The 15,430-nt window shown below is 45.5% G+C and overlaps 1 protein-coding gene across 2 annotated transcripts in view; it reads right to left on the reverse strand.

The window, feature by feature from the left end:
- The window catches only part of ERCC6 (ERCC excision repair 6, chromatin remodeling factor), a 70,202-nt gene extending 56,198 nt beyond the window's left edge, over positions 1 to 14,004 (reverse strand). For both annotated transcript variants that reach the window (XM_074374377.1, XM_074374376.1), the window contains exons 1-5: positions 13,884 to 14,004; positions 8,728 to 9,163; positions 6,626 to 6,746; positions 4,638 to 4,749; positions 694 to 1,402 (exon numbers count right to left, since the gene is read on the reverse strand). In XM_074374377.1, the coding sequence (XP_074230478.1) occupies positions 694 to 1,402; positions 4,638 to 4,749; positions 6,626 to 6,746; positions 8,728 to 9,149 (1,364 nt within the window). In that variant the 5' untranslated portion in view covers positions 9,150 to 9,163; positions 13,884 to 14,004. The remainder of the gene's footprint in view (positions 1 to 693; positions 1,403 to 4,637; positions 4,750 to 6,625; positions 6,747 to 8,727; positions 9,164 to 13,883) is intronic.
- Positions 14,005 to 15,430: the final 1,426 nt, after the last annotated feature.

Genomic DNA, 15,430 nt, shown 5'->3' on the forward strand with positions numbered 1-15,430 from the left:
TCGGTGGAGAAACCTACACGGACTGGTTTTCTTGGCTCATAGAAAACGTGTGGCCACACGCGATGCCGACTTCATGAACAAACGTGTTCGCCTTCCTTTTATCTCACACCCTATACTGATAAAGTCACGGAAGAAGGTCAAAGTTAGTCTCTAGCATTAAAAAAGACAGTGAGCAGGAAGGGTGCGTGGTGCCTACCAGGCCTGTTTCTGGCACGATATGGTTTATAATTCTGTAGAGAACTCCTTTTTCAAGACAAGGAAGGAGGGATTTAGGAAAGCAAGCTTATTCTTTCATACACGAGAGCTTCTATTTCAGCTCTTTTCTGAAGGAAGGTCTCCTAAAATTCCTCTCACCCAGCACACACTGCATTCGCCAACCTCCTCCCTCCCCTGACCGTGCAGCGAGGCCCCACCCGCTGTGTAAAGGCACACAGCTCATGCCCTGGTCCTCCGCCTGCCTCTTGCCCCAGCCCTGCCCCTCATCTTTTCTTCTTAGACTTGCCCCCAAATGTGAATGAAGACCCAGAAAGAGAAGCATTAGGGGTGAGCCCCATCGAGGGCTCAGGGGCTCTGATGGTTCCAGCAGGCTAGGGCTGCAGGGTCCCCAAGCTGGGGATGAATGGGGACCAGAGCTCTCTATTCGTAAACCTACCACCGACAGTAAAGCAAGCAGTACTGTCCTTGCAGACTCACCTTAACCGCTGCTTATAATAATCTTCATCTCCATCATCTCGGCGTCTCACTACTTTCCGACCTCCTCCTCCTCCGCCTGCAGCGTCAGCTTCCTCCCCGGAACTCAGGAAAAAGTCATCATCGATCTCCTGCTCTGTGACTTTCTTTTGCCGTTTCCGGCGACTGAGCACCGGCCCCCGATCACAGTCGGTGCCCTCCCCCGACAGGTCGGCCTCCTCGCGCTCCTCCTCGGTGGGCAAGTACTCGGATTCTTCACCCTCAGAGTCTCCCTCTGCCCTCGGCCTCGCGTCAGACCCCAAGGGTTTCCTTCCCTTTAGCAACCCCACTTGCCCCTGCAGCTGACGAGCCCTCTTCTGGAGTTTCCTGATGTGCTTTTTCAAGCGCTTATCTGTTTTCGAGAGAACTTTGCTGCTCTTGTTGGGTTTTTCACTGAGTGTTGAGCTCAGTTCAGAAGTGACCAGGGCCGCAGCTTTTCTAGCTGCTCTTTTATTACGAGCTTGCTTCTTTCTTTCAAAGGACAGCTTTGCTTGATCTGCCAGATACTTCTCAAAGCCTGATGCTTCATTGAGCATTAGTTTCCTGGGCTTCTTCTCCTGCTTCTGAGGGATCTGGGTACCAAAAGGTGTCATCTGGCCAGTGCGGACGAGCTCCTCCCAGGCGGTCTCCTGAGCGGGCATGAGCATGCTGCCGAGGCAGGACGGCCCCGCGGCTGAAAGAGGGATGACAGTGCGTCGGGCACAAACACAAAACCTTCCATGAGAACAACAGATGCATGCACTTATTCAATACACAGATTAAAAAAAAAAATACACTGATGTACTAAAGCGTATTATATATAAAGAACAGCATGAAATTTACTGTAGCATTCATGGCACATTTAATATACTCCTATTCAAAAAGGTAACTAACTTCTCAGGAACTTTTCCCAAGGCAATGCACTATAAATATACTCTCTGTGCATCCAAAGATAAATCTAGCCATATGCAACATATAGAGAGAAATTTTGCTGTTTCCTTAACAATTAAAGAGTAGCCCTTGAGGAAGCATTCTCCCAAGTTTCCACATTATTGCTTATACACCAGCATTCAGATGAACTTAAATTCAAGAGACGGGGAGTGTCTGAAAACAGACATCAGAAGAATCAGCATGCCCGTAAAGGGGTAAAACATAAATGTTTGCTCTGCACTGTCCAACAGGATAGTCACCGTGTGGCTATTTAAATACAAGTTGAAAACTCATTTTCTCAGTTGCACTGGCCATATTTCAAGTGCTCAGTAGCCACACGTGGCTAAAGGCTACCACAATGGACAATACAGACAGACAGCATTTCTATTACTCCTAGAAGGTCTACTGGACCGCACCGTGTTAGATGCGTTAACATTCGTTAACCGAAGGAATGAACTGAAATTGGAAGTGATGCCCTAACAATATAAAGCCACCCAGAAATCATCCCTCTTTCATTAGTTGAAATTAATCTCTGGCAAAATCACTTTACCCAAAGCCAAAAATACCCAAAGAAGTAAGGATTCACAGGAAGGAAGCCATATTTTTAAATCTACATTTCTTACAGACCAGTAATACCACAGTGAGTTTTTCATTAAATGTGCAGTAACGAAAGACATATATCAGAAAGTGTACAAATCCTAAGTGTCCAACTCAATGAATTTTCAGAAGAAAAAAAAAACACACCTGTACACCAGCATCCAGATCAAGCAGCATAAATTACTAGGACCCCCAGATATGCCCTTCATGGCACCTCCCGGACTTCTACACCACAAAATAGCGACTGATCTATTAACACTGTGGACAAGTTGCACCTGGCTTTGAACTTGATGGAAATGGAAATGTTTGTACTCGTGCCTGGCTTTTGTTCAACACTATGCTTGTGAGATTCACACCTGTTGAACATGGCTGCAGTCTGTTAATCCTCATTGCTGTCAGCATTCTGTTACATAACTCTACTACAATTTTTCCATTCCATTGTTAATGGACATTTGGGTAGTTTCCAGGTTTTGACTAATAGGAATAACACAGCTATGAGTATCCTGGTACACATCCTTTGGCAACATTATGTATATAATTCTTCGGATACATTAAGCTTTAGTAGATGCTACCCAACAGATTTCCAAAAGTGGTCCTATCAGTTTTAAGTTCCATCAACAGCGTTTGAGAGTTTCAACTGGTCCACATTCTTGCTGTTCCATTTTAGCATATTTGGTAGGTATGTTGTAGCACCACTTTGTAGCTGTAATCTGCATTTCCCTAATGACTAATAAACTAGGGAGACTTTTCATAGATTTATTAATCTTTTGGATAGCCTCTTTTGAAGAAAATGTTCAAGTCTTTTGCCCATTTTTCTCATATGCAGTCTGCCTTAAAAAGAAAAAACTTCAAGGAGTTCTTCATACATTCTGGATTCAAGTCCTTTGATACAGATTCTGCGAACATCTTCTCCCACTCTGCGGCTGCCTTTTCACTCTCTTAGTGCTATCTTTTGATGAACAGAAAGTTTTAGTTGTAACATAGTTTGTTCATCGAAATTCTTCCTTTACAGTGGGCATTTCTGTGCTTTGCTAAATCTTTGCCCCCGGATCATGAAAGTGTTTTCCTATGTTATATTCTAACAGCTTTGTTTTATGTTGAGATCTACAATCCATTTGGAATTTATTTTTGTACAGGAGTCTGAGGTGTTGGCTGGAGCCCCAGTGAAGAGACATAATGGGAACCAGGAATCAGGAAAGGGGCAAGGCAGGGGTCTCCGGATTTGTAAGATACTAGAACCCAAGTGGCCACAGAAGTCACAGGGAATGGATGAGATTATCTGGGGAAGGGCAGTAGAAGCAGAAGAGGGCTCAGCAAGAAATCCTGAGAATAATCAACATTTACGATAAGCCCAGAAAAGCTGGTCAAAATTAACTACACAGAAATGGTCAGAGGGCTGAAAGGGAAGCCAGGAGAGAGACAAGGATCCTGGAAGGCACGGAAGGACCAGCTCCTACAGACAGGCCACGTGGAACTTCTGGATTTGGGGAAGTAACAATCAATCCTGGGCCAAGTTTTCCCAAATAAGCAACAGGAACTGAAAGACAGCAGCTAGTTTTAGGTAGCCAGACAGGAACAAAGTTTTTTACCAATGAGAAATGTGGTATTTCAGCAGCAAAAAATATTGGTCATACGCCCAGTGAATTCTGAGACTGAACTTTAATTTACAGCACATTTTCCATCACCTCAATTAATTCTTCACAATTCTTTTGTCTTACTGAATAGACTTCTGGAGCTAGCAGAAAGTATTTGCTTGAAGGGCTTAAATGCTAAGAAGTCTTAATCTGTATTTCAGGTAGTAAATAACTGAGCAGCTACACACAATTTCTAAACACACATACACACACACTGACTACAAAGATTTCACTTTCATGATTTTCCCAAAAGGTTTTCCAAAAGACAGCCATCCAGGACAGTGATATAAACAAAATCATGGCCCTGGAATATAACCTGGATTAAGACACCTTTTCTTAACAGAACTGACGCGTGGAAAGCCTACGAAATATGTCCCAAAAAGGTATGTGAAAGCAACTCTATGAATGGATGGTGACAAATGATGCTGGGTCTACAAAATAATTTAATCAAAATGCTAGTTATCTTTATGAAATTAATTATACAAGAATATTAAGATTCCTAGTTTTTTAAACATCATACTAAATGTGCACCAGCAGCCTCTACTGGACTGAGTTAAAAATTCACTTTCATTCTCTAAAACCCATTAAGACTTAAAAGAGGTTTGGTTCTACAACTGTAGAAAATAAAATTTTCCCATTTCTGTTTTGACACTAAGTAAAAAAATGTATTTTTCCCACATCCAGGCCGGGACTGAAGAGAGACCCTCCAGTGGTTAGAGGCATTGGGCCTCAATGCAGGAACAGAGACACTATTCCCAGTCCCCTCACCTGCCTCCTCCTCCTCCAGACTGGCATGCTCTATTTCAACTCTGACCTCTGCTCCTCCAAGGATGGCCTGGAGACGTTTCTGTTTTGCTGTGATCTTCTTTAGTTGTTGTTCCTGAAATGGTAAATACTGAATACAGCAAACAGCAACGAAGTGATTTATTGTGGAATACAAAAGACAGCGTTACAAAATTTTTTAAACTTTCATCAAGAGCAAAATGAAAATAAAATGGAACTTCCATACGTTACCATTACTACAAAGAACGTAATTTGAGTGATGTCCACTTTTATTCTAACAGGAAGTAAGCCTCAAAGCATGTCCTGTGGGTGGGCACCCCCCGCCCCACCCCCTGTCCTGACTGGGTGGCTCAGCTCTCCACACGCCTGAGCACCTCAGTTCAGGTGCAGTGACTCCCCGCTGACCTCGGAGGTGGAACCGCTCCCCTTGGCTTCCCCGTGACACACTGCGTGAATCACTACATTGCTCTGTTTGACCTTAGCAGCCAATGGGCTATGAGGTCAACAGGCTGCAGGGATAAGAAACATAAACACAAATACTCGAGAAGTTGAAAAAGTCGGTCCCCTCTGATAACCTACCATATTCATGACTGTCCTTTACAGTATTCTGCACAACACAGAATTTTAACAGGAAAATATATTCTGATACACCCTTCTACCCTGTCCTCCCCAGGCCCCTCTGTCCTGTCTCCCTCTGCATCACCAGAGCTCGGCCATCCCTAGGGCCTGCCCGGTTAATCAGGCCCGTGGTAGCTGGTTCTTCTTCCCAAGGTCAAGGCCGTTTAAACAAACACCAGATCTGAGTGGGGGGCAAAGGGACATCCTGAGTATAAACGCCATATTGTATGACTTGCAATTTGTTTTCTCCTGCAGTTTTTCTCTCAGCAAAATCTCACTGAAACAGCCTCCCTCTTTAAATAGTCTATCTCTAAACATCAAAGGGCTGCTGAAGGAAGCAAGGAACGCGTAACTGCGTTAGACTAGTACCCAGAGCGCCTCTCTGCTCCCCGACACCCCGGCCCACCAGAAGCCCACTCTTCACGCGCTCCCACAGAGGCCAGACAGCCCCGCCTCTGCTTTGGTGACACCCCAGCTGCCTCCAGCCGCTGGGAGCTCTGTTGCTGTGGGGTTACGTGAGAGAGATGGCGTGGTGATGACGATGAACGGGTGAGTGGAAAGAAAAGGAGGGACTGGGGCTGACCACCCCCCCACCCCGCCAGCAGAGCCCAAGGAAGGGCTGTGAGGACCGTCCTCACTGCAGTGAAGCAGCTGCCAGCACAGGGCGAGCTGTCAGTCCTTTGGGATGGCAGCAGTAAAATGGCCCAAACTAGTCCTTTCTCTCCACTGCGATGCATTCGCGGGAAGTGTACATAAATTCTAAAAGACATTTCAAACCTCATAAACACGATGTCCTAAGGAACAGGCAGTGCCTACCCTTAAGTCCTACAACCCGAACTGCTGACCAGGTCCGTGGGGCTGGGGCAGGCCGGTCTCGGGGGACAGTAAGCAGGGGTGCGTGAGGTGCAAGGGCTGTGTCGGCAGGAAGCGCGGTGCAGACAGTCAGTGCGAGCAGGTGCCAAGCAGAAAAAAGAGAAAGTTCCTGCACCACGAGGAGACTGAGCGAGAGGCCGGCACGCCCAGCAGGGACCCGCCCTGGGTGCAAGAAAGCGGTGACACAAGACTATGAAAGCACACAGGCGAGAAGGCACGCAAAGCCAAAAAAGGGAAGTCTTTCTCAATTACACACATATGTGTACACATGCATGTGTATTTTTAAAAACCCTCTTTAAACAGAGGATGTTAAAGGGAAACAGCTGAAAAATTAAACCTACAAAAGGAACTCAAAATTTTCTATTATAAATTTGCTTCGTGTCTTTCAAGTACTTTTCAGAATACGCATTTCCTAAACATTCAATGAGCCCGAATAATGACTTTTTCAAAAATGCAAGAGTTCATGTGTTACTTGGAGTCACCTTGTTATACTTCTGTCGTTTCACGGAATCCAGTTTCCTGCTGATGTCTTTGTTGGTGGCAGCTTGAGGGCTAAGTTGTTCAATAATTTTATCGATTTGCCTTAGGGATGTCGTACATGACCTGAAAAATAAGACAAAATGTCTATTTTCCACTTGTAACTTTTTTTTTAAATGGAGGTCCTGGGGATTGAACCCAGGACATTGTGTATGCTAAGCACATGCTCTACCACTGAGCTATTCCCACCCACCCGTAATATTTTTTACAGTATAAAATGAAGAAAGAAATGCTAAAAACACGTCCCTTTTACCTCTTATCAACTAAAAGACCAAAGAAAGTAAAAGATCAAAGAATACATATTGTTTTTGGCCACCAATAGAACTTGAAGGGTTGTTAGAAGTCTAAGCTGACTGTTAAGTATTTTACTTTATCTGGCTAATTTTAATCAGCCCATTTCCACTTGCAGGCTGATTCATTCATTCTACAAGCATTTTAAGTGTGTACTTTATTCAAGAGACTGCAAAAACAACATGCAATAACTTGTCCTTTGAGATGAAAAAATGCATATTTTTTTTTAGGACTTTATTTTTGAGAGCAGTTTTAGGTTCACAGCAAAATTCAGAGGAAGGCACAGAGATTTCCCTTAGATTCCTTACCCCAAATATGCACAGCCTGCCCAGTTGTCAACAACCCATACATGGGTTTTTAAAGCCCATTATGGAAGTCTTCCAAAGTTTGGAAAAGTACTGAAAACACTTCAACATTTTCTTACATAAGTCAGGCATCTGTGACCACCTTTTCCTTTTGCATGACTAGAAGACTTACTTGCTATAGTATTACACTCCGTAGTATGAAGAAAAAAAGTCAATTTATAATACATTGCTCCTAAAACTGATACCACAGAACTGCAACTCTCAATTTGGAAAACACAAATTCAATCTTGACCCTTGTGTAATTTTCTGTTTGTATCCTTTGTGGATTTCAGGAAAAAAAGATGTGATCAAAGCAAGTTTCTGGTGGTCTCAGCACCACGTGTCACCACCTGCCTAGTGTTCACCTGCCCTGTGACTCTGCAGCACCCTGCTCTATCTGCTTGGCAAGCAGTGGACACGTTTCCAAGGTCAAATGTAAAAGGAGTGTTCATTACAAGGAACCGAGGTCCTCACACCTGAAGGTCAGACTACAACTATCTGAGAACACTTGCTACTCAAGAGGCCCAAAGAACACGCAAGAAAACTGTTGGCAGAAAACACGTCCTTTAAGTGCTAACAGCCACCTGCACCACAGCGTCCCCCACTGGTAGCCAACAGCTCCATGCTCCTCCCTCCTCTCCCCTCCCCCAGCCACTCCCACCTGAGACCACATCATCCCTTCATCCAGTCCTCCCCCTCTCTTTCCTGCTTGCCTGACACTGCCAGAACACTAGCCAAGGGAGAGCAGCCTGGCAATGGAGAGTGAGCTCAATCCTCTGACCCCTCTTCTAGCCCAGGTCCAGGGTCCCCCTTCCCCACCAATATGTTATGCTCAACATGGCCCCAATTTGTTTCTCCCTTAAAATGCAAATGCAGTCTCCACGGGACTTCACCCTTTCTTACGGAGTCAAAAGTAGGACACAAGAAAGGAAACGCAGGGAGTTGTTTCTCACCATTTCTAGAAACGCAAACCTGAAGGGGTACCAGAAGACTGGCACTCAGTTTAGGGACAGGAAACTGGAAAGACACTATAGGACAGAGGGAAATGTGAGGGGGCAGGTGTGTTCCTGGTACCTTGAGTAGGACACATCAGAACTTTAGGAACACTTCTCCTGAGAACCATTTTGGGCTCAAGCTTGTGAGATCTGGGGCCCTTTGAAGAGCACTCCTCTCCAGGACATACACAGGCTGCCGGGAACTGAACTGAGACGCTAACTACTGTGTACAATGCTCCTGAGGGTCAGGGCTGGGGTTCAAACACAAGGTCAAGGACCCTCTTTATTGATTCCATCCTCCGACTAAGAGGTTCTATAAATCTCCCAAATGTCTGCACTATCACAACTACTGTCTGAATTTCCCCATCATATGTAAATACAAACTCTGCAGTCAGAGAGAAGGTGGTGCACACTCACGTGAGGTCGTCCAAGACTGACCAATACTCCTTCTCGGCGTCCGCAAGCTGGGCCGCGCGGCCGGCCTCATGGATGGCGCTGCCCACCTGCTGAAGCACACCTTGCTCCAGCACGTCCTGGTCGTAGACATCCACCCCCAACCCCTGCAGTTCCAGGGCCTGGGCACTGGGCTCCACTGCCTGGATCTGATGTCTGTCGATGTGCAGCAGGCCTGGCCCTCGCCTCGGAACTTCGGACAGACGCCCCTCGGCAGAAGTGGATGGCCCACTGGCAGAGGAACAAGAAGGGAGGCTCTCCCCCAGCTCCGCATCGCCATCATTCTCCCGCTTGACTGTCACGCCTTCACTCTCACAGACATACTGACTCTGCACACCAGCTTGATCCTGAGTTTGACTTGAGTGGGGGATTCTCTCATTCGACATCCTCTACACACCACCTAAAAGGAAAAAAAAATTTTCAAGATGCCCTTTGGGTATACAGAATGGATATTTATATAGTTTTTTAAATGCTTCAAAGCAGACCGATTTCTCAAAAGATCAAGAAATTATTCTCCAATTACATACGCTCAAGCTTCCAAGTATTATTTTTCTTAAAAGGGCAAAACCTGTATCTTCTTGAGTTCTTGACAATAAATAAGAAAAATTAAGAACAACAACAGAAAAAAAAAATCAGAAGAAGAAATGCAGTATCATTAACAAAGGACACTGCGGGAGCCAGCTAAGAAAGCTGGCAGCCAGAAGCCAAAAGTGATGCCTGCAGAATCGTCTCCATCCAAATCAACTGAAGTCATTTCATGCTGCTTTCTAACCTAGCCTCTTCACTGCATTACAGCACAAATGACCTACATTTAGCGGCACGATCAGAGGTAACATACAGATTTAGTGATAGAAGGAAAGAGATTCTGTACAAATCTAACACTAGAAACTTTTAGGGGGAATATTTACTCCAACAAATAGAAACTCTGAATTGGAGATAATAAATAGCACCACTCAAATCAGATTCTGAGGAAGATTCATTAAAGCATTCTCAAAAATAACCCCATTTCAATGCATGATAAAATCTCTCGCCATCAAGCTGACAAAAACATAGAGACTGACAATATCCAGTGTAGGCAAGAAAGATCCACCTTCATACAATGCTGGTAGGAGTGTAAATTAGTAAAATTCTTTTGGAAGGCAACTTCGCAGTATCTATCAAGATTTAAAATGCACATCACTGTGTATTTATTCCAGAGAAATACTCACCTAGACACAAGGATATTTATTGTAACATGGTTTTTAAACAGTTTTAAAAAGGCATTAAGTATTTTCAGTGGTACTGATACAAAAGCCAAGAAAAATGTAAAAGTATGAAGGCATTTATATTGAAAAAAAATGTGTATCCACATCTGTGTATCTGGAATGCATTCAAAATGATCTAGTGATACATATTAAATCTGCAACAATTCCGAGAGTGAAGCAGAAGGAACAGGGAAGAATGGAAAGGAACTTTCACATCTTCCTCCCAATAATCAGAAACTCCTTGAATGAAAATGTGTTTGCTATCTTGCCTGTATAACTCCATCTAATACATTTAATTATATTACAAGAAAAGAAAAAACCAGTGACAGCCTTTCTTTCTACTTAACTATGAATAAACTAGTTTCTCTCAGCACTAAAACTTTTATCTCTATGAAGTGACCCCAAGTTCTTCTAATAAGCCCCACTCATTCCTCATTAAATGAAATGATCCCAGGGGCCAAGTGCTGGGATACAAAGATGCCAGAACACAGTGTCATCCTGCCCCGATGAAGAAGTAGGTCAGTAATAACCCAGCAGGGCAGGTCGGCAGGAGAGGCACAGACAGGAAGCCAGGTGAACACAGAGAAAAGGGACAGCACGTTGGGAAAGGGGTTCAAAGAACATAGATGAACTAAAGCTTTGAACATGTGACCCAGGACCTGAAACACAGGTGTTCAACACATGCGGAAAGGAATTAAGGTTCAGAGAGGAGTCTAACATAACAAGTCTGGTCTGGACAACTGAGTCACCGGTGATTTCAGTCACAAAAATATGAATCAGAAGGAAGCAGATGGGAAAGCGGGAGAGGGGCTGGTGGAGAGCTGCCAGGAACGTGTCCTGCGTGCAGTCAGAAATGCAAATCTGGGCTCTAGAGACAATCTGGACAAGATGTGGGTGTCTCGGCAGAGTAAACAGCCTCAGGGATCCCAGGGCTATCACGGATACCAGAGATCCTTTCAGAGGCTAAGAAGAGGCTCACATTGAGCGGGTTAAAAGTGTGCAGCAGAGTAAGAAAGTTCCTCCATTTGGGGCCCTTCTGATTATTTTCAGGAGAAAGGATCAGCCTGGTGCTGTAGCATTAGCTAGTCTCCACCTGCAATAGAGAGAGCAGGATTCTGGCTCACAGCCTTCATACGAGCTGGAATTTAACAATTCTGTTTCATTGTTCTTATTTGTCTGTATACAAGAATGTCTTTCTCAGTTACCAAAAAAAAAAAAAAGATATTAAATCAATCAAAAATATTAAGTAATAATATTGTAGTATAATGGCAAGGTTAAAATAATCATGTTCAGAGAAAACCTCTAACGATAGAAAATGAGTAACAGGGAATGGTTAGAAGTGAAAAAATAATATGGCAACTTCACACAGAAACTAGAAAGTAGATGGAAATGAGGTCACTCATCATTTCAGTAAAAGAAGTTTTAGTTGGTGGGGGAGGACATCGCTCAAGTGGTAAGGCGCATGCTTAGCATGCACAAGGTCCTGGGTTCAAACCCCAGTACTGCCTCTAAACATAAATAAATAAATAAACTTAATCACCCCCCCCAAAAAAAAATTAGTAAGAAGTTTTAGTTGAGCAATGGGGATAAAAGCTGGACTGTAGTGAATTAAGAAGAGAGTAGGTGAGGACACGGAGGCCACAAATGGGTAGCCTATCCCCTGAAGGAGCTTGGCTATGGAAGGGAAATAGCTGGGATAATAATGTCACCGTAGGCTTGGGGAGGCAAATTAGGTCAAGAAAACTACAGGATACAATCAATAGCTGACAGGGAACGGGCAGGTAACCTACTCAGAAAGTTGTACAAGAGAGCAGCAGGGAAAGATCAGGTACAGACGTAAACAGAAGGCACAGCACATCTTTCTCTGACTCCAGCAGAAGGATGGCTTCTGATGTACCTAAATTTGTAAGTTCAGAGAAGAGAAGCTGGAGTGGACCGTAGAGAAAATATCCCGTAAGGTAGGAAGTTCAGGTATTTCCTGAGTCAGGGGACAAAGATGGGATGAGGGCTGGAGAAGAAGAATAATCTGGAAAAAATAACCTGTAGGAGAGAAAAGGTGATGGGGAGCACTGGTGAGAGGTGTGGAGGGTCTACCTGAGGCTGGCCCCCTAAAACCATGGATTGCCAACAATCCCCAAGGCTGTACAATCTCCTCCTTCAGTAATGCGCAGTCCTGGGGAAATGACACCGATGGGGGTCTTCAGAGCAGAAGCAGTAGAAGGACAAAACGGTGTGGGGCATGGAGGTGTTGGGTGAAGATGCTGAGGAGGAGAAGAGTTCAAGTAACTGACTTTGGGGTCCAAGCTGGGTAGCTTAAAAAAAAAAAGACAGAAGGGACTGGAAGAGGGAGAGAAGGAGGGATTAAGGAAAGGAAGGAAAGAAGGGAGGGAGGGAGGAAGCCAAAAAGCCACTTGGGAAATGACTGTGGAACAAGGGGCAAGTCTCCTGGGGAAAGGAGTTGAAAACCAGGAGGTTCAGAAGTGAAATAAATTATCCATTCAATAAATATTTACTAAGAATCAGTTACACCAAACAATGTACTACATTAACTAGTCTCTGTCCCCATAGAGCTTAGGCACATATTTTAGGATATGTAAATATGTGTATTTATATACAAACTATACACACACAAATGTAACTGTGGTCACTGCTGTAAGAGGAAGTGCAGGACTCTTTATGACAAAGTAACAAAGGAACTTAATTGACATTGTGGAAGTAGGAGGTGTGAGGTCAGGGAGGCCTCTCTGATAAAGTGGTATCTGAGCCAGTATCTGAAGGATGAACTGGAGTTAACAGGCCAAAAGTGAACATTTTGCAAAGAAATAGCATGTTTAATTTCTAAGGCTGGTAAGAGCTGATGAGTTTGGGAAAATGGAAGAAGGCTGGAGCATAAATGAGGAATTTTTACTTTATTTCACATGAATAATAAGAGTTAAAGGAGCTGATAATGACTCCACTTATTGTGTAAATTCTACAGAATATCTTCTAACACTCTGCAAGGCTTCATCATCTGAGAAAACAATATCTTCATTGTCCTCCTTGAAGCACAGAGGCTTCTGTGGGATGAGCGGGATTCTGGTTTGGAGGTCTGGTTGTATACATGTATTGTTGGGGAGGAGAAGGGGTGTTAAGTGAAGACAGAGGGGTAGGCACAGGCCAGATCACACAGGGCCTGGGAAAGCATGAACTTGGATTTTTCTCCAAGTGTAACGGAGTGACTGAAGAGTTTTTAAAAGGATGACAATGGCATGAACCAACTTATATTTGTAAAAGTCCATTTGGGCTGCTGTATGGACAACGGATTGGAGGAAACGGTGCAACATGGACATGCTGGGAGGACATACTGGTGAAAAGTGACAGCAGCTTGGAACAGGATGACAGCAGTGAAGACGGATGCTACGTGGGAAATCCTTCTGTTACAGCAATTTTATGCGGACTGCTCAATCCTCCTCCACATGCACCCACCTGATTATATCAATGTCTGAAGTGCCTGAGTCGTATTTACCCCGATTCTGTCTTTCAAATGACAACTCCAGTGTTTTAATCGAGATCAAGCAGGGCCCAGATGACCCTGCGTGCGGGGCCGGACAGAAAGCCGAGAAGTTGATGCTCAGTCGCTGGATCGCCGGCCCACGGCGGAGCCAGAGGATGGGCCCCCCGGGCCCCCCAGGTGAGCGCGCAGCATCGTCACTTCCGGCCGCAGGTGCGCTGGCACGCAAGGCGCGCGCCGGGCCAGCGGGCCGGCTCCCGGCCGCCCGGGCGGACGGCTTCCTCCCGGCTGCCAGGAGTCGGGGCGGGGCAGCGGCCTCCTGGGGAGCCCGGGCGGGCCCCAGACACCTCCCGCCCGACGTTCAACCCGGCCGCCAGAACACTCACCCAGGGCCGCGCGGCCACCCGTACGGAAACGTAGACGCAGCCGCCGCCGTCAGCTGCCGTGGAACCCGGTCTGGGACCGGCCACAGCGCGTGCGCCGTCTGCCCGCCGTAAGCACCGCCCCCAAAAATGACCCGGCGGGCTTGCGCGGCTGGGGCCTAGGACGCATGCGCCGGCTGCGGTTTATTTTGAACCGCGGGCCAGGCCACGTGGTTTGAAGCAGAGGATGAAGCGCCTCCTTATCTGCTTGAGTCACAGCTGCGAATGTTGTCTCGGCTCCTGACCTGTGGCTTGTGGCCAGCGCTTCACTCATACCTCTAGAAAGGCGGTTATAAGAATTACAAAGCATGTTTCCAGAAAAAGAGAGGTACGTGTACAAGTGTGCTGTACTAAATCAAGTGCTTGCAATTAACAGGGAACCCTAAAGAGAAAGTAACCTTGGGGAAGGGAGCTGGCTTGAGCGCCTCACATTTCAGTAGCCGCTCACGGTTGATGCTGTGGCCTTTCCTGGTCATCTGGCACGACTGTTAGCCTGTCAGAGATAGGGAGAGGGCCTTTTACCCTGGTTCCCTTCTCCGCTTCACACACACACACCTGTGCGGGGTGCTGTGTGTGCATAGTGGGCGTACGTGAATGTCTTGATTGTGTTAGTGAGTCAGTCATTTAATATTTGTCTTCAGACCAAAGTGGTAAGGAGCTGAGATTTTGACCTTGGAGCATTTGAAGAACCAAAAATGTCCACACACACACAGGTTCAGAACAGAGGAAGGAAACTGAGCTTCCCCTGAAGAAGGAGCAGCCCAGGATGGGTGTGCCAAACAGCAGCCTCTAAGCTCAGGGATTGCTGCTCTGGGAGAGGGTGGATTTTCCAGGGTCCAGAGCAAGAAAGCCCTCTGGGAGTGGCAGTTACTGTGGGAAGGATCTTTGGGGCCTGGGTAAGGACATGTCTTCCTCATTTTGAAGCCTGAAGTTGGACAATAGGAAAAGGGGGTTGGGAAGTGTACTTGTACTTGGTAATGCTCAGTCATACCACTGTATCTCTCCTGTTAGCAGGGCCCATCTGCTTAAGCCTGGAGCCATCTCACATAAAAATGTAACTTGTTTTTAAAAAGGAATGAAGAATTCTAGTGATCTCTTGTGTAAAATATTGAAAATAGTAATGCATTGTTAAGATACTAGTTTTCATGCTTGAAAATGAAAACAGTTTCTCCCGGATATATGGTGGTTCCCCACTGTTTTGAGAAGGAGGCCATGGTAGAGATGTGACCAAAAAGTAAAGACTGTTCCTCAGCTCCACTTCATACTCCCCCCTCCAGAGCACGAGGACTGTCAAGCACTTCAGATAAAGAGGTCCAGATGCTGCCTCTCAATTCATCGACCCATTGGGGACCACAGATCTCAGAGCCATCAGCTGTTCTAAGGTGGTTCCAAGTGATGGAGCTTTAAAAATATGCCCCCTGTAGTCTGGCATGAGCCCCTACCCGCAACCGCCCTCATTTCTATGAGGGCTGTGTTTAGGGACTCACAGATTCCTCAAGATGTTTTTTAAG

This window comes from Camelus bactrianus, chromosome 11, assembly GCF_048773025.1.
Source record: "Camelus bactrianus isolate YW-2024 breed Bactrian camel chromosome 11, ASM4877302v1, whole genome shotgun sequence".
Taxonomy (NCBI): domain Eukaryota; kingdom Metazoa; phylum Chordata; class Mammalia; order Artiodactyla; family Camelidae; genus Camelus; species Camelus bactrianus.